Consider the following 22,897-nt stretch of genomic DNA (forward strand, 5'->3'; position numbering starts at 1 on the left):
ACTCGAAACAGCTCTGAGCGTCAACGGCTTTACCCCACATTTGGTATCGACGCTGGATGCAATGAAAAGAGGCATTTATTAATCAAGTGGCTGTACAGCAAAAGCGACGACTCGGATGACCTTTCTGACGAATGGTTATCGCCACCCGCTGCCCTCCTTCGAATGTCTTTTTTATTCCTCTGCTTCGTACACGCCTTACCCCAATCAGTTCTGCCCTACATAATACGAGTCGGCGAACTGCTACAAAATCGGACGCATAGTCGCACGCTGTTCGCGATAGGACGCGATTAGCCGTTATTCCGCGGGTGAAAGGACGGTTCGTGAACCCCACAATGGTGCTGCGTGCTCTCCAGCGAAGCTTGTCAAGCGTGGCCCGCAAAGAGGGAAATTTTTCTTGCAAATGCACTCCCGAATATCCGATTTGCATCAAATATGCCAAGCAAAAGGAGGCTGAGTTTTCTAATCGGATGCTGATGCAACACTTATGATACTGGGTTCGCACTCCTAACTTCAGATATTTCCACTCCCTCGCAATCATCTCTCCGGGAATGGGCCATACTAGACACAGATGGTTGCACCAAAGTCAACTTCGTGTCCTAACCACCCATTCCCATGCTCTATCGCTTCGCATGCAGAGATGGACCAGCTTTGCTTCCGCCTCTTTGCACCTGAGCACAGGGTAAGTTAGAGAAATGTGTGCCTTGTCCTATCCAACGCATTGAATTCGCTGGGAAGTGGGATTATAAATATGGCGACATGCGTGGAGTTCCGTTTCCTTCTCCTCAAATTCCGTTTTAATGAGTGCGTTAGGCCCTGCAAAACCAACCTTTGCCCCATTATCTACTCTCGCCTAGCACGACCCGTCGCCCATGTTCAAACCATGCCGCTCCCACTGAGCGCTCCCAGGGGCCTGTGCAACCTGTGAGCACAGCGCTTACACGGGTCACCGTGAATAAATACAAAATTTAATTCACCCGGAAAAGAGATATTCCCGGCAGCATTGAAAATAAGTACGCTATTATGCGCTTGTGCATAGACACACCTGAATGCTGAGAATCTATTGTCCCAGTCTCAATGGTTTTCTCGGAGTTTTGTCTAGGAACATATGTTCTAAAATATTTTGCATACTTCAGCACGTGTTACAGCCGCGTTCATAACTCCATTCTATACTGCTGAAAAGCTGTCCTTCATATCAGCTTTTCTACGGTGCGCTGCAAATGAAAAATTCGCGCAAACAGTACCGTTTTGTTGTCACGCTTTTCGATTGGTCGAAATGGTTATGCGTCAGAGTGCGCGGATTCGAAGTAATGAGGTCACCCACGGATGCCTGACGCCCCCTTTTGGAGCACACGACAACTAATAAAATAGTTGTTGTCTGCTCCGACAGGGGGCGTAAGGGGTCCGTGGGTGACCATATTACCTACCTCATTACTGCGTCAGAGCCATGGATACAACCGAACTCATCGAAGCAGAGAGAGAGTCGTGCTAAAGAAGCAGACAAAGTCGGGAGACAAAGTGTGTAGTTGTAATGTGTGGTCAAAGTGTGTAGTGAAATAAGCACTAGTACAGCACAAACAGTCTAGAAGTCAATGCGAAACAGTGCGCCAGGAAAGGCTTTCGCCTTGCGGCACTTTAGAGAGCCAAAATGCCGCCTGAATTTTTTCGTTTTGTGGTCACGAGAAAAAATTCAGCGGCGCTTTGGCTCTCTAAAGTCCCGCAAAGCGAAAGCCTTTCCTGGCGCTCTGTTTGGCATTGACTTATAGACAGTTTTTGCTGTACTAGTGCTTATTTCACTACACACTTTCACTACACATTACAACTACACACTTTGACTGTCGACTCTGACTGCTTCTTTAGCACGACTCTCTCTCTGCTTCGATGAGTTCTGTTGTATCCATGGTTCTGTTCGCAGTAATGAGGTATGTAATATGGTCACCCACGGACGTCTTACGTCCCCTATCGGAGCGGACGACAACTACTTTATTAGTTGTTATGTGCTCCAAAATGGGGCGTTAGGCATTCGTGGGTGACCTCATTACTTCGAATCAGCGCACTCTGACGTATAACCATTTCGACCAATCGAAAAGCGTGACACTTCTGCTGACGACCTTCTGTCGACAACGATGAGGCATTAAAGGCTTTCGCCTTAAAAGGCCTCGAGCTGAAAGGTGGAGAAAGGGAGATCGTTGGAGGATACACGAACGGCCAAGCGCGTAGCTGCGCGCTAGGGAAAACAGTTTCTAGAAAGTGACAGTCAAAAATAAAAATAGCGCTTCGCGGGGTGGGGAGTTAGCCTGCTACCTGGAAAAGTGCGCGGCCGGGAGAAGAGGTGGGGAGATATTGTGCTTGAAACAGGGAGAAGACGGGGCCAAAACATGTAAAAAAGGTTTGGAGTTTTTGGAGAATGAGCCACAGGCAGAAACAGAAGGCAATATCTACTGTAAGAACCAAGCGGATGTGAAACACGGAAGCGTCGAAGTACTGTCTCAAAGCCGCCGCAAAAGCTTGAAACTTTGAAGTGAAAAACGAGGAGTTTCAAGATCGATTTCACTAAAACGACTTCAGACACTCGCGTATTTTGCGGGGCCGTATGATGTGGCTTCTGTTATATCAAGATGGCTTAAGATGTTGCCACAAAATAACGAAAATATAAAGCAATAAAAATATCCAAGCAGAATGCGCGCTCTTTTATAGCTTCATGTACCGTACATGTGCCTATCAAGCTAAATTAACATGCATCTAACCCCAGTTGTCAGTCGATTTATTGGCTGGTCGTCGAAGAATTCTCGAAAATCTTTGTTGGTGTCGAAGTTTCAAGCAAAAAAAGCAAAAACAAACGCATGTTGAATTGTGGTCCGCAACTACTTCCGATGGTTTTCATCAGTAAAGGTTATGTTCGAATGCAAAAAAAAACTTGTGAGTAAATATGCAAAGACGTGAGAAAGAGCTAAAAATGCCCCATGCAAATTACTGAACAGAAGATAAAAATGCACAAAAACAACAATTTACAACACTACGATTTGCAGAAAAGGGAGGAAATAGGAAATCAGAAAACAGGGGAAAGGCGCGATCACAGGGCACGACGTAGGGAAGCGTAGGAATCTCTTAACGCGTGTCCGCGTGCGTTTATCAAGCACCGGCCTAATATTTCACGTGCGCAGTGCATAATTCTAAATGACGAGGCGACTGCTTCGTTTCTGGACATTGCTAAAACTGCGCACAAAGTCGGTTTAGCGAATACACTTGCACTAAGCTGTTACCTTTGTACCCCGGTCTCCATGAAGCAGACGCCCACTGCGCACTGCGGCAGGGAATTCCTAGAGCGAATAAAAAAGTGATTTTTAATTCAAAAATTCAATAAAATAAACCTTATGTGATTTTTGTAACAGGCGCCTTTGGGCTGGTTTCCAGACACTCGCTCGATCAGAGGGTGCAAAAATGCTTTCAAATGCATAATGTTCCATGAGAAATAGGCGGGTGATTATTCCCAGAAATCCGACACAGGCAACAGCATGAGCTCTGTCTGTGCACTTCACAAACAAAGAATACATTTTGTTGATTAGCGGCTTGTCTATGGCATATATTATTACACGAATCATTACCACTGGGTCACGGCAGCGCGCATTCTTTTATTACGAAACTTTTTGGGACCTTTTGAAAGAAAATTTAGGATTAGTGCAGCCGCTCCTACTTACCAAGTATTAACGACAGAATTCTTTAAATCTGTGGTCATTGGTCTGGATGGTGTCGTTGTGGGTCTTATGTGACAGACCGGTTCCTCTGTGGCGGAATAAGCACTGTCCACTGACCACCACATGTCGTCATGACGTCTTTGTTCCACTCAAAAGCAGCGAAGGAACAAAAAACAATACTCGACCGCAGCAGCTATACAGCGAGTGAATGCGTTTTGAATGCTCCCGAATGCGTTTGTTGAGAAGCACCAGACAACTTCGTTAGGTCCGAATGCCATTAGAAGTGTCGAATTCCCATTCGACTCAAGTGCTACTTAAAAGTCCGCGTAGCACGGGTGTTATGACAAAATTGCAGTTGTTGTAGTCGAGCAATAGCACTGCGCCACTACTCTAATACTGCTCGTATCCTATAATGTGCTCCAGGAACATGTGTTTTGATCTCAAGGATCAACGAAAACATCTACTTTGGCAACGTATACATGCCAATTATAGTTAAACTGAGATGAGACAGGTTTATACTAGTCTCACACCTCTTATCGAGAGCTCAAGTGACCTTTTACAAATCCTAAAAATTATAGAAACTGTCGCTCTCTGTTGTAGCAATATTGAACGTTGCCATTTCGTTTTAGCAGATGGCAGAGGTTGACCGCCGTTTGCTAGTATACGTTTAACACTCGATGAGTGATGGCAACGCTAGGCCAATATAGAAAGCTTTCTTAAATGGCATAGCCAAATCTGGTAAACAGTGGGGGAACTCTGGCTAACATGGCACGTGATAGCCATGATGGCACAACCGACAATGGCAGACAACGGGAAAATTCTGGCTAACCTGGGCTATGATAGATGATAGCCAGGATTTCGTGATGGCACAACCGACAATGGCAAAGAGTGGGAAAATTGTGGCTAACCTGGCCCACGATAGCCAGGATTTTGTGATGGCACAGCCAGTACTGGAAGAGCGATGGACCACCAGGGCCATCATTGGATGCGGTAATGAGTGGTTCAGCCAATATCAGATACTTATTGGGAACCCTGCGCCTACTGAGGGCCATGCTTTGCCAACGGTATTCTAATATTGGGCCGCTGTCATGTGCTACATGGGTGAGACCAGGTGTTCTGTACTAGATTTATATTACAAGCATGACGTTCTGTGTTTCGGAATGCAAATCATTTTTAATACGTCTGATATTTATTTTCGCTACCGAATACATATGAGCGAAATGATGTGGCTGGAGAAAAAGCTCCCCTTTCCGGAGCTTCACAACACTCCGGCCGCCTTTACAGCAACAGCAACGACAATGGTAAAAATACTTATGTAAAACAATGATTTTTTAGACCGTAGCTCTTATAGGCACCCGTTCGTTGATTCCGCGTCATAGTCGTCGACGGCGTAGTCGGCGTAACACGCCATCTGACAACCCTGGCAGGTAGTAGCAGAGCGAAACGCCACCTGGCACGACGAGAGCAGAGAAATGGGCAACCGGAAGGTGGCTACCGCGGGAAGATCCCGGAGGGTGGCTGTGAGTGTAACACGCAACCTGCCACCGGTGGCAGGTGGCGTGATAAAAAAACAGTCAGCAAAGCACTGAAAGCAATGAGAAAGTGAATGCAATGTAGCTTTCACACATAAAGGTTGTATATGTTGCTATGCAGCATTCTTAGAACATATATGTGCTGGCGGTTTAGGTCAGTCAAAATGGGCGGTAATTAATGCCTAATTCTTCCTATCCCTTTACCAGTATGTGAAAAAGGAACAAATCATAGTGGCTGGTACCGAAAAGTGTAGGTTCTGCTTTTTTTAAGGTTTCCTAAAATTAAAAGTCTGCAATCTTCTCTTTACTGTTTTCCTGTATGCACACAGCAGTTTATAATGGTACTATTATTCGCTGTTAAAACCTTGTCTTTTCGGAAAAGTGATTGTGTATGATGTAACTTAGAAGCATGTTCTGTTGCACGGACGGCTTTCTTTTGAATTAAATGTAGGGCTGCAATGGGGGAATAAATACGTTTACCGCGCTTAACCGCGGCTGACGGAGTAAAAAATCGCCTACATCACGCCGTGATCGCGCGTGCTACCGGGCGCACCCTGACGACGGCGTGCCATGCCTTGAGGGAAAGAAATAAACGACTCCGGCTTGCACGAAATTGGCATTTATTCCTGAAATAACAAAAACGCCAGCTAGCAAAAAAATACGCTAAGAAACCGAGGTCATCCGACACACCAGCCAAGTTAACAGCGAATGTTCGCCCACTCAAGGGCAGAGGAGAAACTTCAGGACCAGACGGGACGAGCTCCAGCGAAAATGTACCCAACCTGGTGGCTCAGAGTGGAGGGCCGCGCCGAAGCATCCGCACGTGATGAGTTCTGTAGCCGAAGAGAGAGAGAGAGAGAGAGAACTGTCTTCCCCACGCACGCAGCACTCACACCACCATCCGTGGCGCTGCGAAGTATGCGCCCTCTCTTGTTAGTTCAGGTAACTAAGGAAGACGCATTGACGAGAAGCAAACAGAAGGGGACAGAGAAGGGCGAATCCCCACATAATACAGCAGTACAGTCAGTTATTGGGCTACTTGGCACTGTGGATTTAAGTTCATAGCTTTCCATAGCAGCAACACACGGCCTGAGGACGGAAGAATAAAATGAAAAGGACGACGACGTTTGTCCTTTTCTCTTCTCCCTGCCAAGGCTGTGTGTCATTGCGCTGGAAAACTATGAACTCAAATTATCATAATATGAGTTCGGTTATGTTGATTACAGAAGTCTTTGACAACACTAACCTGCAGTAGTAAATTTGGGAATATTTGCCTCTGAATGGAAAATAAATCACGTTAAACATTAGATCTATGCCTTAGTATGCTTGCTGTATGTGTGAATCCTGGCAGTAGATACACATTTGTAAATGTAGACGAATACGCTGTTTCGTTATGCGGTTTGTGGCTACCAATTATAGGAGTCTGAATTTTTCAGCGCCAAGGAAACACTTGGATTAAAATATTACAGCAGTGCGTGGAAACACTGAAGCACAATTTTTTACAGCATATTTCATTTCATTACAGGTATCAAGCGGGGGCAATATTTCTGCAATCCCGACTATGTATGTTTCTCCCCACTTGATCATGCCTATAAAAATCAATTCATTTGCAAGATAAACCTTTTCAGTGTGTCCTTCTTTTTTTGCAAAGAATAACGGAATGCAATAAAGATATTGCTACCGTAATATTGAGTTGCATTACCATTTTTCTTTCTTATTCCAATAAACTGATTCTAATTCTAGCATTTCCTGAATGCGTTTTGTGTTTAAGCTTTGTGACTGAAAGGGGAGGATGCATTTGGCGCCTACTTCTTGGCCCTGCCATTTCTATAAAATTTTGCTGTCCGTCCATCTGCACTGCTATAAATCCCCAGTAATAAGACAACCCGAAAGAATATAAGGTCACACCAAGCACCAAATCTATAGTTCTTAAGTGCGCAACGGGAAGAATTGGCGATGCTTTAAACCGCTAGACTATCACTGCAACACTGTGCGTGTGCGTATCTCTAGGAGGCATTTCCACAAGAAAAAATTAGTGGTTACGAGGAGCTTTCAATTGCTATGCTTCATGGCAGAAAAGCAGCACGCAGAAACTCTGTCACGAGACGCAAGGAACGGAGCCAAGAGACACAAACGCAGGGTGGACGATAAATTAACATCGATAAAAATATTTTCGCCGTGTTAGTGACTCAAGAAGATGAGGAAGAAAGCAGGGTTAAAAGAGGCGAGAAGATGTTCGTAGAGCAAAGGCGCACGATGCGACGAATGCCAGGACGAAGCACCAGCAGGCCAGAGCTTGTTCCAAGGCAAAGCGATCGACCAGAGAGTCGCCTTCGGAAGCAGCGGGCGAAAGCTGAGAAGCCAAAACGTCTTCATAATAGAGTGGCGCCTCCAGCCTGTAGGTCTGCCAAGCCTTCACGACGCCCTATTACAGTCGGCCGCGGTGGAAGCTTGACTGCCGGACGAGGTTTAGCCTAAAGCTGAGCTCTCTTTCGCCGTCCTAGGGGCCTGCCCGAAATACAAGCGCAACGAAACGAGTGCTTACATAAAGGTGCCTTTCCTGACAACACTCCGTCTGCATACGCGGCAAAATAACACAGCTTAGCACCCATTCATTACTGCAGCGGGATAGTCCACGTTTACAGTCGATTAGACGGGATTTTTTTCTACAGTCTTTAATAGTTTTGTTCTTCGGTTACATGCTTTCATTTTGTTTAAACTCAATTTATTTATGCTGCATTTTCGTTACCCTTCTCCTTCCCCCTCACCAACCCTTAATTCAAGCCTGCACGACACTGTGGGTTTTGTAATAAGTAAGTAATAGCTGCCAGATGTCGGTAAAATAAAGTGCAAATTAAAATAAATTAAAATTTCATGCCTCTCAATTTAAAATTTAGGAGTTAAAATGCACATAAAGACATATTTCTCAAGTACACATCCTATCAGGGGAAATGATATGGTCGGTACAATAAACAGAAATAAGACTAATATTTCTAAAAGCAAGCAGGAACGATACAGATGGCAAAGTTTATTTGTTACGCTGCCCAACTTTTTAATTCTTGGCAAAACTTATCGTTGACTCTTGTGTGGGCTCTGATGTCGCTACACCTTGCACTTTATGATGGTAGAGCTTATCACAGTAAACAAGGGGCCGTGTACAGCATTAGTCTAGTTTTGCTCCACCTCAGGTATCTCTTCGCTACAAATTTGTTGACAGATGTAGCCATCTCTTAGAGCGTTGCGCTGGTCTTTTCCGCTTGCCGTGTTGGGGATGCTCTCCAGGAACTCTATGCCCCCGTGCAGGTGCTTGTGGTAAGCCATGTGAGCTGAAAGCAGTGAAATATGTGTATGGTTACAGTGCACCGGCAAGTCGGCGTACAATGTTGTCGTTTAGTCCATAAAGGAGGAGGATGTAGAAGAGGAAAGGCAGGGAGGTTAACCGAAAGAATAATCGGTTTGCTACCCTACACGGGGGGGGAAAGGAGCGAGGGGATAAAAAAAAAAGAAAGAGAAAGGAGAGTAACAGAAAACTGAAGTCACTCTAAAACGTCACTGTTCGTTAAAGTCACAGCCTATCGTAGTCCATAAAGAAATACCACTAAAGTACCAGTATCGTTTAGGCAAAACACAAATGAGCCGAAAGGCTTTTTCATCCACTCGTGACTTATTACGGACCAGCAACCGACTCGTGCCAATTGCCCTCAAAGAGCGCCTTTATGATGCGAAAGAAAAATAATTGTGGTCGACCTATTTGCAGTGTGCTAGACTCAGCAATCTACTCTTTCACCAAACCATAAGGGCGTCCTAAGCCACCATTAATTCAATGTACTAAATGAACCTGGGGTAAGGAAGTATAATTCCTATTTGACAACTTCCTAAGCACCGCCTCAGGCAGGTGGTCGACCAGGGTGTGGTTCCCTGACCAGGACTAACTTTTTTTTTTTCAAATACAAAACTCTGTGAACGCTGTAGAGCTTTTTTTTTTGAAGCCGTATGGCTGTGCCTGGGTGTATGCTAACGAGTAAAAACAGCCGCCACGGTGTTTCAGTGTTTGTGGTGCTCTCGGCCACTGACCCGAAAGTCGCGGGCTCTATCCCGGCCGTGGCAGTCGCATTTCGAAGTAACAGCGCAAAGACATAGACAGGACACATAGAATAAGAAGACACCACGAGCGCTGACTTACAACACGTATCACAACAGAAGTCACGTATCTGTGTCACGTGCTGAGTGTAGGCAGTATATCAGGCAATGTTTCCCTCGAAATAAACTTGTTGTAAGTCAGCGCTCGTGGTGTCTTCTTATTCAATGTGTCCTGTCTATGTTTTTGCGTTGTTACTTCGAGATGGATCACCAACAAGCCCAAGCTGCTGTTCTGGTCGCATTTCGATGGGGGTGAAATGTTAGAGGCTCGTGTACTGTACAATGTCCGTGGTTAAAGAACCCCAGGTGGTCGAAATTATCCAGAGCCCTCCACTACGTCATCTCTCATAGACTGAGTGGCTTTGGGACGTTAAGCCCCATTAACCTCAAATGGTATTTTCCTGCTTCACGAACGTAAATGCTTCCGGTAGGCGTGCTACGATCTACCATTTAAAAACTGGCTTCCTTACAGTGAATGTCGTGATTTTCTGGGTACTCAAAACTCAACAGAAAGTGAATATTTTTCACTATTTCTGACGTAAAAAATAGGATACGGCTGGATTGCCGCGGTTTTCGCGTTCGCACCTGAAGCATGAAATAGACGCGTCATCGCCTACAGGCACCAGCTATCGTTCCTTGGACCACATGTGGGAGTGCCAATAGTGCGAGGTAGCGCTGCCATGTAATATAGTAAAATGGGACGTGTAGCCGCCGTGAGGCCGCACCGTACCGGCCACGAGTTTCCGGAGCCTCTGGGCCTCCCTCCGCTCCTCGAGGCTTCCCGGTTGCAGGCGGCACCTGTGCACCACGAATGCTCGCGCGGCCTCTCCGTACTCTCGGTGCGGCACCCCGACGACGACCACGCGGCTCACCCCAGGATCGGCGGCCAGCAGCTCTTCCAACTCGGCCGGAGCTACCTGCTCGTCCATGCATTTGATCAGCTCTTTCAGCCGGCCACATACGAAGAAGCGGCCGTCGGGTGTGTAGTAGCCCACGTCGCCTACGAAGACCAAGAATGATTTAGCCATCGTTCAAAGTCCCCTTGTGTGCCATTTGGTTTCCAACCGTCATGTAATGCCTAACTCAGATGCTGGTATAAATGCATCGTAAGGACTTATTGTTCGCGGTAATGCGGATAGCGCTTCTATAAAACGTCGTTTTCTCTTTCAGCTGGGCATGCTGCGAGCAACGTAACGATTCCTTGCCGTAGTGTACGTACGACATATAGCGGTAATCAATTAGCTCAATACAAAACAAGAAAAGATTTTTGGAGAGACTTGTGCTTTCTTAGCCTCCCACTCAGGAGAGCATCACGTTTTGTAGCGCTCTGTACGTTTCTCGCCAGAGGGTTCGCATCAACAGGTTATTCCACTTTCACCATGACACAACTAGTCCGAAAGGCCATATTGTTCTTGATTTACTTTAGAATTGCAGCTAAAGCTTATTTGATAGTAGCAATGATCGTACTGCTGATGTTAAAGGAATTTTGTCCGCAGGTAAAGGAAAAAACGAAAGAAAATCTCGCAGACTTGCATGGTCAAGCAGAGGCTCAGCCAGTGATAGCTGCTAGTAGCGGCAATCGGTATTCTGTTCTGAGTCACGTCAGTATTAAATTGGCCCTTTGCGAACAATCGGCGTTTTTGTATAGAGTTGAAGTTTTGGATATCATTTGTTCTTGAATGTACTGGAGCAGAAAAGAAGGGAGCATAGGTTCTATCTACTTTGTCCTTTGACGTAAAGGCATGATCGTACCGAAACGCAAAAACGAAAGGACATGCATTCCATAAATTATCTTCAGAGGCGCTAAACACCGGGATTTTCGCGTGGAATCCCGTATAAACGATATTAGACGTTCTAAGAACTAAGCGATTCTAAGTCTACATTTAATTTTATCGTGTCAGATTTTCTCAGTGTATGTATTTCCTGACTCACTGATGACAACGCTACGCCAAGAAGCCCTTTTTTTTTGTTGACAGTCGTGAGCAAGCGTTAACCAGAGTACTGAAATATGCCAGTGGTTAATGTTGGTTTATTACACAAATTAAACTGCAGTTTATTTATGGATGTAAGCTAAGACGTTTGGTTCGCAGCGGCAAAAAAGAACAAAAAGGGAAACAGAGATCAAGACTGCTGAGTTTGTCACGATGGTGCACGGCACGAAAGGAACGGCAGAACTACTGGAATGCGGTTCGCCAACCATCCGTTCTCATTTCTTATGCAGTTTATCTTGGGTTTACTGGCTCGTGCCGCGGACGCAGGCAAGGGGCCGAACGGCGCAGCGGAACGGCGCAGAGATTCATCGCTGCCAAACCACATGTTCCATATCAGCTAAGTACTCCAAACCAGGGCTATCAACGCGACCACCGATCAAGGACTACATGCGTGGACCACTTCGCGCATCTCGTGCAGTCAGCGACCCCACTGGACTGGACTGTACATCGGCAATCTACGCGTGCGGCAGCCATTGGGCACAGCAGCGCTACCGGAATGTGGTTCGCCAACAATCCGTTCTCATTTTTTTTGCAGGTGAGAAAGCGCTACGAGATTTGTATGCGCTCCAGCGACACATTCTTGTCGATGCGGCCGTGCCTGCGGCTGAGGTTCGAAGTGACTGTAAGCTTGCGCAAGCTACTGTTACTGGGAGGTGATAATGAAGTTGCTCCAGGACCAGATTTAGCTCGGATTTCTAAGCAGCTGAAGGAAATTGCTACTTACATGACAGAAATTAAAGAAAAATGGCTTTTCGACATCGATAACAAGCTCGATGCTCTATTGACACTAGGAAATCGTCTCTTTCTGCCAGGAACATGCTCCTGAGATGAGCCCAGTAATAGAAAAGCTACAAGGAAGATTAGACGGCCTTGAGAACCATAGCAGAAGGTCCAATTTTTTATATGTGACTTATAAGAGGAGGAGGAAGAGACCAGCGAGGTTCTTGAAGAGAATGTAAACACGAAAATTATGCAGGGCAAATTTAAGCTCTCAGAAGTTTCCACAGAACGTATTAACCATTCGGGGTGGTCAGGACAAAAAAGGATGAGACCTGTTTTTTTCAAGCTTCTGGACTTCAGAAATAAAATGCTCGCACTTAAAAGAGAATGCAAACGTAAAGGCAGCTACTGTTCAATTTCTGAAGATTTCTCGCGAAAAATTGGGGCCAACCGAACAAAGCTGTGGCACAGCACCATACAGAATCATGAAAAAGGCGATGAAGTCTCTTTTGATAAATTTACATCAGCAGCCAAGCGTTCGTCTGGAACAGAGAAAACAACCACAGAGTGTAGCTGAATAAAAAAAAAACAAGAAGCTGTCAACCCTGTAGTGAGGTGTCAAAAAGCGCAATTAAAGAAATAAAATTAATAAATATAAATTCTAGAAGTGTTCAAAGCGAAAAAGGCAAGCCTGTAATCGTCTTTTGTGATCAAGAACCTGATATGGTGACTGTCACAGAAACGTGGCTTTCGGCAGACATAGGAAATCACGAAATTTTCCCTCCAAATTCTTCAGTAATTTGAAAAGATGCCTTCTCGGGGTAGGGGGGGGGGGCGTTGTATTGTTGATCAAGAAGCACTTGCCCACTGTCCTTCTACCCGACGACGTAGGCGCTGAGGCAGTGTGTAGTAAGATCGTCTAGGGTGGTGTTAGTGTTATCAAAGGATGTATTTACCGAAGAGAACTCTTCTGGGCATAAATGCATGAATGCCATCCGCCATTATCTCCAATATCACGAGTGTAACTCCCGAATAATCATCATGGGCAATTTTAACCTCTCGCATATTGACTGGACTGCCATGCGTCACACAACACCGGCTTCCGAATCACTCAGTGACATAATGTTGACCTTCAGCCTTCATTAATGAGTTTCAGGTCGAATGCGCATGCAAGGCACAATAGAAAGCATGTTCCACGTGATACTTGTAAGCGATAATTATTCAGTACACCAGGAGACTCGCGACGCCGGTCAGGAAATTCTGACCAGAGCATACAGATATGTACTGCCACTCGACAGCACACTGGCAAACCGACCACCTAAACGATGTGACTAATTTTAATAAAGCTGATATGATTCTAGTATATTAACACCTCTTGAACAGGAGTTGCAAATAATTTCAGAAATAGTGTTCGAAGCATGCACCGACGTTAGTTAGTTTTGGCTTAAGTTTAAGGAAATTGTTTGCTACTGTATATCAAGTAATGTCCCATTAAGAAACAAGAAATCGGTGACAAAAAATCCATGGATGACGCGAGACGTAATTCATGCAAACCGTAAAGAGACTATCGCGTTTCATTAGGTCCAAAGGTTTAAATCCATGTAAAACAGCAAAGTTAACCTGCGCCGTTACAAATTTTAAGCACAAAATTAAGAAATTCAAGGAATACTACTTTAGTGTAACGCTTCCTGACTTTGTTGCTTATAATCCGCAGAGGTTCTGGAAATACTTCCACGCTAATAAGAAAACACGTTACGAACTCACGCCAGACAAAATTACAGCAAAAGCCGAGTACTTTAACGATCTTTTTCAGTCGTTGTTCGCCAGAGATGACGGCACGAGAACGTTACCAGTGCAACAAAATTCAGAACAGTTTCACTCACTAGGGCAGCACGTCAGGTCTTTGAACATATCATCATGAAACCTATAACAGGTTATCTAGAATCTGAAAATTTGTTGTGACCTGACCAGCATAGATTCCGCCGCGCTTTTTCGACTATCACACAGTTAACTGAAGTTCATTACCTGGCACTCAACATTGATCATTGCAGTCAAACTATTCTCACATTACTAAATTTTTCTAAAGCCTTCGATTGCGTATGTCATACCAAACTAATTGCAAAGCTGCAAAGCATGATCGGTGAGGGAGCAATTTTGAACTGGGTTAAAATTTTTTTAACAGTTCTCAGTTTTGCGAACTTTTGAAAACATGACGTCTCAGGTAACTTGAGTTGGTTCTGAAGTTCTGCAAGGCGCCTTATGTGTACCGTTATAATATTTAGTTTTCAATAATCGTATAATCAAGCAAATGAACCGCCATATTAGGCGGCTATTTGGAGACGACTGCATAATGAACAGAGAAATTAAAACCATGACGACCACAGTGCGCTTAGCAAATCGCCTGATGCAGTTATGGAATGGTGACATAGATGGCAGATGACAATTCGAAGAAATCTCTCTGCATGCCCGCCGCAGGAAAAAAAAAACAGTCCATATGTTTCTCTTAGAGCATGCATGGCGCTCCACTTTATAAAGTTCATCAGCATAAATACCTCGGTGTCACTAACCGCTGACCTCATGGGATGCGCACATTGCTAACATATCAGCAGCATTTTTCTCTGCAAAGATGTATCCGGCTTGCACCACCGTCAGCTAAGCTCTTAGCATTTGACACATTCATAAGACCAATACTAGAATACGCTTACACTGTCTGGTTTTCTCAATCAATGGCTAACATCGCGAAACTAAAAAAGATACAAAGAAAGGCACTGCGATTCATACACATCTTGTGTAAGCGCACTGACTCCCAAACTAACTTTGCAGTTGTCTCAGGCCTAGCGACTCTCTCTACTAGAGCTAAGAACGCAGGGATAAAAATTATGTATGAACTGTTACACGTCCCTAATAATATATATATATATATATATATATATATATATATATATATGGCAGCTTATTGATTAATATAAGATAAAGTGACCAGGAATTGAAAAGCATAAAAAGATTTCATTCACGACGTTTCGGCTAGAGGACCAGCCTTTTTCGAGTGCATGGTCCTCCAGCCGAAACGTCGTGAATTAAATCTTGTTTTTCAATTTCTAGTGACTTTATCTGATATATATATATATATATATATATATATATATATATATATATATATATATATATATATATATATATATATATATATATATATATATATATAGGACCGACACGGCAAACGATAGCTACACATTTACTGAATATTCTTACAATACAGACGGATTTAAGAACTCATTATTTCCATTCGTCATCCGAGAATACCATCGAGTGGACGCCTAAATTACCTATGCGCAGACTTTGGAAACATTTGCTACAAAGATAGAAGCCATAAGAGAAGCTGAATAATGCTCTCAGTCATGCACAAGGTCGTACACTCTTGGTACGAACAAGCGAGCTCATGGACATGTTCTTTCGAGGGCCACTGGGTCCGACACGGCCGCGCACTGAATTGAAGAGGCAGATGGCACGAAATATTACATGCAGGTCCATCTTATCCTGCGCCAATTTGCTATATTGAGCGGCTGGGTCGCACGCAGGGGCCCGCTAAAGACTGCGGCCGCGCGCTCACGTGTTCGCACTAAGAGTGGACGACCCCCTACATTGGGTCGTGAATATTTCTGTATTGTTTTGCTTTATCACTTTCCGGAACAAATAGTGCACAGTTGCGTTTTCCTCATCTTTATTTGCTCCTTAATTCTCATTGATTACGTCGGTTAAAAAGTTTAGATTCCTTTGTATTGCTGTTAATGTTCCTCGCCATATCCTACTATATCTTGTAATGTACCATTAAGAATCACGAAACCGGTGACAAAGAATTCATGGATGACGCGAGACGTAATTCATGCAAAACGTAAAGGGGCTACCACGTTTCATTAGGTCCAAAGCTTTGAATCTATATAAAACAGCGAAATTATCCTGCGTCTTTACAAATTTTAAGCACAAAATGAAAAAATCAAAGGAATACTACTTTAGTGTAGCACGGCTGTGTAGTGTAACGCGGATGAGTAACAACGATTGACAAGATAATCGTTGTTACTCATCTGTACCTGTACCTTACAAAGATCGTTCAGTGGAAGTTTAGCACCCGTGTTGTGTCCCTTCAATTTTGTGCGCTATGGATCCTCATTTTGCGTGCATGTATCTGTTCTTACCACCATGTAAATTGCTTTTTACGCTTGTTGTGCCGATGTAGCTTTAGACTGAGTGTACAGACTATGTGTGCCCACCTGCTAGAGCCTCGTAAAGGAGCTTGCACTATATAAAATAAATAAATAAATAAACATTAGACGCGGCTTTTCCAAATGCCTCGCCTTTTCTCTCTACCTATCCTACCCAATCGTTTGCCATAACATTAGCAGGTTTATCATGTTGACCGATGTGGGCAACCACAAACGCTAAGGAAATTTTTACGTTCGCCTAACGTGTTTTCGATACACGAAAATTGTTTTTATTTGCCTTCTTCGCACGATAGTCCCTCCATATAAGCAGCCGGCGTCTATTTTATGCTCCGCAGTGGGTCATGATTGCTGAGACACAGCTAAGGGGAAAATGTCTCACATTTTCGTCTGCTCGACAAGTCCGCCCTTAAACGATATAAGCATGTAGGCTTGTTGTGTAGTCTTTAAGTCAGCTACACGTCGCTCACAGCAACGTCAGCTGTAAGCGCCAGGATCGCTCCTACACAACAATCTTACTATAAAGGCTAGCTGACAGTCGCTGCTGGGATTCATGTCATACCAATGGAATCACGAAGAGGATGCCCAACTTCGTGATTGCAAAAGAATACCGAACACGCTAGGAGAAACGAAAGAACTGATCGTAATTTTTCAATCGTTGCAAGTTATTCTCTGCCTTTATAAAGGGATCGATTGTTACACTTCGTGAAAAAAAATCTCGGCGAGGACTTTGAGAACCATTTGCTTTTATATATGGAAACAGCAATTGCTTTTTTATAACCAACACTAGCAGTTTCTTCTGTTCCAAGAGCGCTAGTGTGCGGTTCGTTATCGAATTTAGAAGTGTTTCGGGCCTTTCCGCGCGTGTTTTAAATTTAGGTGTGGTCTTTCCTCAACCGTAATTATCATTCAGTGTGATTGCTTCTAAAGAAAAAGACGATTACTGAAAAGTAAGTGCAACCAAGAATATTTCTCTCAGCATAAGCAAACTTTTGAACGCTTTGTAAATGCGCTGGCAGAATCTGGCACCTTAAAACAACAACTTAATTTTTTTTTTATCGCAGAGTCCACAAAACAGTTTTTTTATATCTGTTAATTTCACTTCTTGTAGAGGTTGTCAACTTTGTAAAGCTGCCTGACCACCGTTTCTTTCCTCTTCCGATTTGCGGACGAAGGGTGGGGTACCAACAAAGTTAGCAGTACGCAAAGAGGGACGCCGTTCTAATAAATAATCAGATATAGAGCTCTCTGTGAAACCGAACGTGGAGCATACATGACGAAGAGCCAAGCACAACTTAGGATACAAATAGAAAAATGTGAAGATACAGGCATCGCACCTGTCCGGACAAAGCCATCTTCATAAGCATCCGCTGTTTCATTTGGATTCTTCAGGTAGCCTTTGAATGTACAAGCACCTTTGACACAAATTTCTCCTTCCTCATATGGTCCCAGAGCTTTCCTTGTGTGGACGTCTACTACCTAGAGCAAAAATAATAATAATAAACGAAGACAATGCATTTCGAAATGCTGGGCCTACAAAAACACAGCCAAATGCTTATTACTGTGCATGTATACAAAGAACTATGATATTTTTTTGTTATTTTCGAGTGAGCTTCTCGCCTAGGTATTAGCAGCCCTACACGAACGGCAATAGAGGAGGAGTAAAAGCAAGGTGAACTTTCCGGGCCGATAAATTATGTCACAATCCGCGCAGTTTTTCTTTCTCTGTTTGTAACCTTAAGCTTTTTATTCCTTTTCGCAGTATTATAATAGCAGGTACCTTAAAGGCACGTAAAAAATAGAAAATCGCTCTCGGTGGACTGTAGTGTCGGAAGGACCGAAAATACCTTCTTTTTTTTGCTGTTATCCGAGTTTGTATAAGCGAAGAAATAGCCAGAAAAGCAAAGACATCTAGCAATTCCCCTCGTGAAATCCACTCACTACGCCCGGCCGCCAGTCGTCATTACAGCTACACTGAAGGTGGGGAAAGTGCGGTCCCAGTTATCCAAGCTGCATAACAGGATGTGTGGCGGAAGTCATGCGCTTGCTTCTTGAACGACCTTCCTTCTTTAATGACGTATACTCTTACTTCTTCCAACACCCCGCTACAAATTGTAGATTTCTGTTCTCTTCCGATACTGTTGATCGTTACTTTTGTTTTTTGTATATTAATTTTAGAACCACCGTTTTGCTCTGCCTGTCTAAGTCATTAATCATGCTTTGCAATGCATCTTCTGAGTGACTTAACAATGATAGGTCATCAGTGAATCGCAGGTTACTGAGGTATAATGCATTAACTCTTATCCCCAACTGTTCCCATTCCAGACCTATAAACACCTCCTTCCTGTAAACAGGCGGTGAATAGCCTTAGCGAGATTATGTCTCCCTGCCAGACACGCTCATATGGATCACCAACTGGTGTACAACACAAACTTAGAATTTTTAACGGCGGTTTAAAATGCTCAAAGCGTCAGCTGGTATTTCAACTTATTATCCTCATTTTAGCCTATACAATACGTATCCACTAAAACCACGCTCCCAAAATCTTCCCAAACGAGAAAAAATTTATATTCAGAACTGTACCATTAATTTTGTTACGCAACTTAAGGCAGTTTTCAACTGCCACTATTTTTGCTTTTATACTTGTTCTAAGCTCTGACCAAACCGAAACGTTCAGAAAGTGTTTTGTATGCTTTAATGAGCCTGACAAGACTAATATGTACTCTGGGAGTGGAACAAGCCCACCATGTCTCACACAACAGCGAATGGGGATGCCAAGACGGTCCGAGGCTACGAACACATCTAATGTTATGTAGTGCGCCAGCCATGGCGCCAGCCCTCGCCGGTACAACTTACGCGTGCTTCTTTCCTACGCCTCCGGCAACGTGAGGTGAACGCTGTTGCGGTCGAAGTCTGCGGTGTCCCTTGAAAGGATCCAGACCAAGCAGATAGCACCCCGCGCGCCACCGCATCTGGCGCGCTCTTTCCTTCTCCTCCGTTTTCCCTCTTGCAGCGACGGGGAGCGCCTCCCGCGCTCCCCGCCGCAGCTCCGTTACGACACTCAGAGAATAAACGGTTGAACAGCACAGACGTCTCTTCTTGTCCGAGAATCTCCGAGCAGCTTACGCCCTATAGTTCCCCACCGTAATTCGGAGGACTCCGTTCCCGCTGCGCTACATTTTTTCTCACGCTTGCATTTGATTTTCTCTATAATGCTGAGCTGATAGGAGTGCGCATTTGGGTTTTATTACAGTTTCTATGTTCTACATGTCATCCGGTTTATGTACCAGCCTATGGTAGGAGCAGTGGAGTAGATATTTGAAAACCTTTAATGTTGACTGTCGTTCATGAGAAGAGTTCAAGAAAAATTTATTTTACACTGTGCCCACCTTTGCCACAAATTAAGGGATGGAGTCATTTAAATCAAGTGCTCACTCTCATTTCCACGAACGGTGCAGGCTTGCCAACACTTTTGAAGTCGTCCTCGCGTGGAATGGAGTACGTAATGCATCCCGTCAGTTCTGTCATGCCATACACTGAAACAGGAGACACAGTCAATGAATTCTAAGCTTGAAGTTGTTTTTCTTTTTTAATAATTAGTCGGTCAGAGGCGATAAAGAAAGAACAATTTTCACGCTTTTGCGCAGCTCAGCGGCTAAGTCAACAGCGGCTTCATCTGTGCCTGGCGCATTCGTTGTGTACTGTACATAAGTATCATTGCATTAACGGAATGATGGCTTGGGGTGTTAGCAATAGACTATTCCCGGCCCCACAAACTTAAGGGTGCATTTATTTAAGATATTTTTATTCCTATCATGCTATTTCTCAACTTGTCTTCTGGTGCCTATAAGTGATCTGTTGGTGCTGATAACAGGTGAAGAATTTTAGCGAAAGGAGAGGGTCGAATTGTAAACTGCAGCAGTACTCAAGCCTAGCTCGGTATTTGTGCCAAAAAAAGGATCGCTATCAATGAAATCAGAGGCCGCTTTTTTCTGTGCCATCGAGAGAGAGAGAGGGAGAATAACTTTTATTGAGAAACAGGTCTTGAGAGTTGCTTGATCATCAGAGGGGTGGGGCCCTCATTATAGAAATCCAGTTGCCCGAGCTACTTCGCAAAGCTTGTAGATGAGCTTTAACTGATATTTCAAGGATATCTAGTCACTTGAGCCTTCCACTGCTCGTAAGACGTAATGCGTCGTCTTTAAAAGTTCAGGCTTGCCCGCACACCACCAGAAAACGTACAAAAGCGTGGGACTTGTGTCACACCAGGCGCAGCTGCATGGTATTAAGCGGGGTACATTTTACTGCATTTATGCAGGTTTTGAAATTAGTTTCAGTGTATTTGGCGCCAGGCTACAGCATCTAATGTGCTTAGTTTTTTATGCGGGGGAGGCTATCTCCTGCGGTTAAGGAGTAGCGTATCTAGTCGTTCTCTATATGTGGAGGAAAGGGGTCTTAGGTGAAGATGGGAAGGACCCGCTGTGTTAATTATCGCTTGAACTCGGTTATGAGCTTCCTCGTTGCCCTCTTAGTCGGGATGACCCGATGCCCAAGTAATTAGGGGATGTTCTTGCAAAGGGACAGCAGCAAGGAGTTAAACTGCTCTTTTCGGGGGCCATTGGGAGAGGATCTGACCAGCAAGTAGCTTTCGAAGCGGCACTGAGGCTGAGAAATTCAACCAGTGGTGGCGCAGAAGCGCGTGAGAAATAGTTTCAATCGCTGCAAGAGCAAAGAAGCACATCTGGATATCGAACAGGCGAAGCGACCCTATCCAGCCCACAGCGACTTCCTATTGAGATTTATCCCGATATCGTGAACGGGCAAAGAAAGGTACATATCGCTCGCTTTCGAAAAAACTTACCTTGTCTCCGTTGAACCCGGATGATTTTGCTAACCTGCGTTTACAATCCTTGGACCATGACCTGCAATTCTCCCTGTCCTGCTGCGTCGACTGCTGTTGAGAAGCTATCCGGTGGAGCCTGTGGTTCGGCGTCGTGTTTAAGAACTACGGTTGACCCGTCATCGATATGACCGGTAGCGCTACCTTCGACGCATTTGGATCAGCGGAAATATTGCAGTCTTTATTTCATTCACCTTCAGCTCACTGCTGACACTATAACATGCAAGCTGAAAGCATATAAATAAAATGTACAACCAACTTTGGACTACACATCAATAATCTGGGATTAAAACAACGAATAGTCGATAAATAATCTTGAACATATTCTTAAAGTGGCACATTAATGGATGTTTTCTGCTTTCCTGTCAGCGCCACCTATAACGAAATTTCCTTTACCGGCAGAGCTCTCGGCGTTAGGAAGTCGGAGAAAAATTGCTAGACTGAAATATTTTAATCAGATTTATCACAAAGAGTTCTAACTAGACATGTGGCCACTTAAAGAGTTTTATCTTCCTACTATTCATAAAAATAAAGAGTTTTTCATTTGATTTCTGTGATACCCGTTCCCAAAAAGAAAATAAGGTCCCCTCTGCACTGCCTGGCGCCGGCGCCTAGGGATTGCCATGCGCAGATGCGCTTACTGAGGGCGTCGCGCATGCGTGGCATTTGGCACCAGCGCAGAGCGATCATTGCGTCCGCATTACGTTTGTTCATTTGCCCTTCTTTATTTTCTTTTGTTTACCTTCGTACGCACCCATTTGGGCACCATAACGAACCTTTTTCAATCTTCCAGTCGACGTTCATAACTTTCCTTACCATCTTCCACTGCTTTCTTGCGCTATATTTAAAAACGTCTGCGCGAACACCATTGGAAGTGGCAGACGGCAGCAGCGCCAAAGACACCGATTCAGCCGCATAAATTAAAGGCAGGGCTTCTGCTACTTATTCGTTCATCCGTATTGCTGTTCGTTTGCACTACTGTCATGAGCCCACATACACAATTACTAACTACACAATTACTGCTATATGAATTGTTCTGGACAGACACAACGGGGTCTCAAGAGCTTCTCCCTCCCAGCGTTCAAAACCGGAGCTGTCTTGTGGATAATTCCCTTGGTATGGGGTGCAGCATCTACAGTGGACCAGAGCCATGGATCAGTGGATAAGAACCAGTTTATGACAAAAATTACAACCTCTGAGCCCAAAAGCGCAAGAAATGGACCAGCATGTGAACATTTGGGTCCATACACCCAACATCGGATCAAAGCAATGTCTGCAACGTTTCCAACCTGATCATTCAAAAATGCAAGCGCTGCACAATGCATCTTTCCGCGATAACCTTTTGAAATCTTGTATCCTTCAGTCTAATGTTGCAGACTTCCTTCGAGAAGCAGCCAAAGCTCAAGTGGAAGCTGGCGGCGCTACTCGGTACCTGAAATGCTGAACTTCGTTGTGTCGCAAGCCGTTGCTCAGGGTACGACTGGTTAGCTCCAGCAGGGGCCACAAGAGTGAAAATATGGCTTGCGTAAACGATTCACCGCTCAAATAGTACGGCTTTAACCCGCTATAAAATTTTGCTTATAATTCAATGCAGGAAGGCGATGTCTAATGCGTAACCATCAAACAAGGCGCACTTTCTTTTACACACTACTGTTACCGCACTTAGGGCACCAGTGAATTGTTTCAACCTTATGTAACTATATCA

The 22,897-nt window shown here is 44.3% G+C and overlaps 1 protein-coding gene across 1 annotated transcript in view; it reads right to left on the reverse strand.

The window, feature by feature from the left end:
* Positions 1-5,964: 5,964 nt before the first annotated feature.
* LOC149357976 (uncharacterized) overlaps positions 5,965-22,897 on the reverse strand; it is a 49,680-nt gene continuing 32,747 nt past the window's right edge. Inside the window, exons 7-11 of the mRNA XM_089576695.1 lie at positions 19,728-19,828; positions 17,630-17,771; positions 10,095-10,364; positions 8,408-8,550; positions 5,965-6,057 (exon numbers count right to left, since the gene is read on the reverse strand). Of these exons, the coding sequence (XP_089432821.1) occupies positions 5,965-6,057; positions 8,408-8,550; positions 10,095-10,364; positions 17,630-17,771; positions 19,728-19,828 (749 nt within the window). The remainder of the gene's footprint in view (positions 6,058-8,407; positions 8,551-10,094; positions 10,365-17,629; positions 17,772-19,727; positions 19,829-22,897) is intronic.

Source organism: Amblyomma mixtum, chromosome 3, assembly GCF_055824585.1.
Source record: "Amblyomma mixtum isolate Tamu chromosome 3, ASM5582458v1, whole genome shotgun sequence".
NCBI lineage: Eukaryota > Metazoa > Arthropoda > Arachnida > Ixodida > Ixodidae > Amblyomma > Amblyomma mixtum.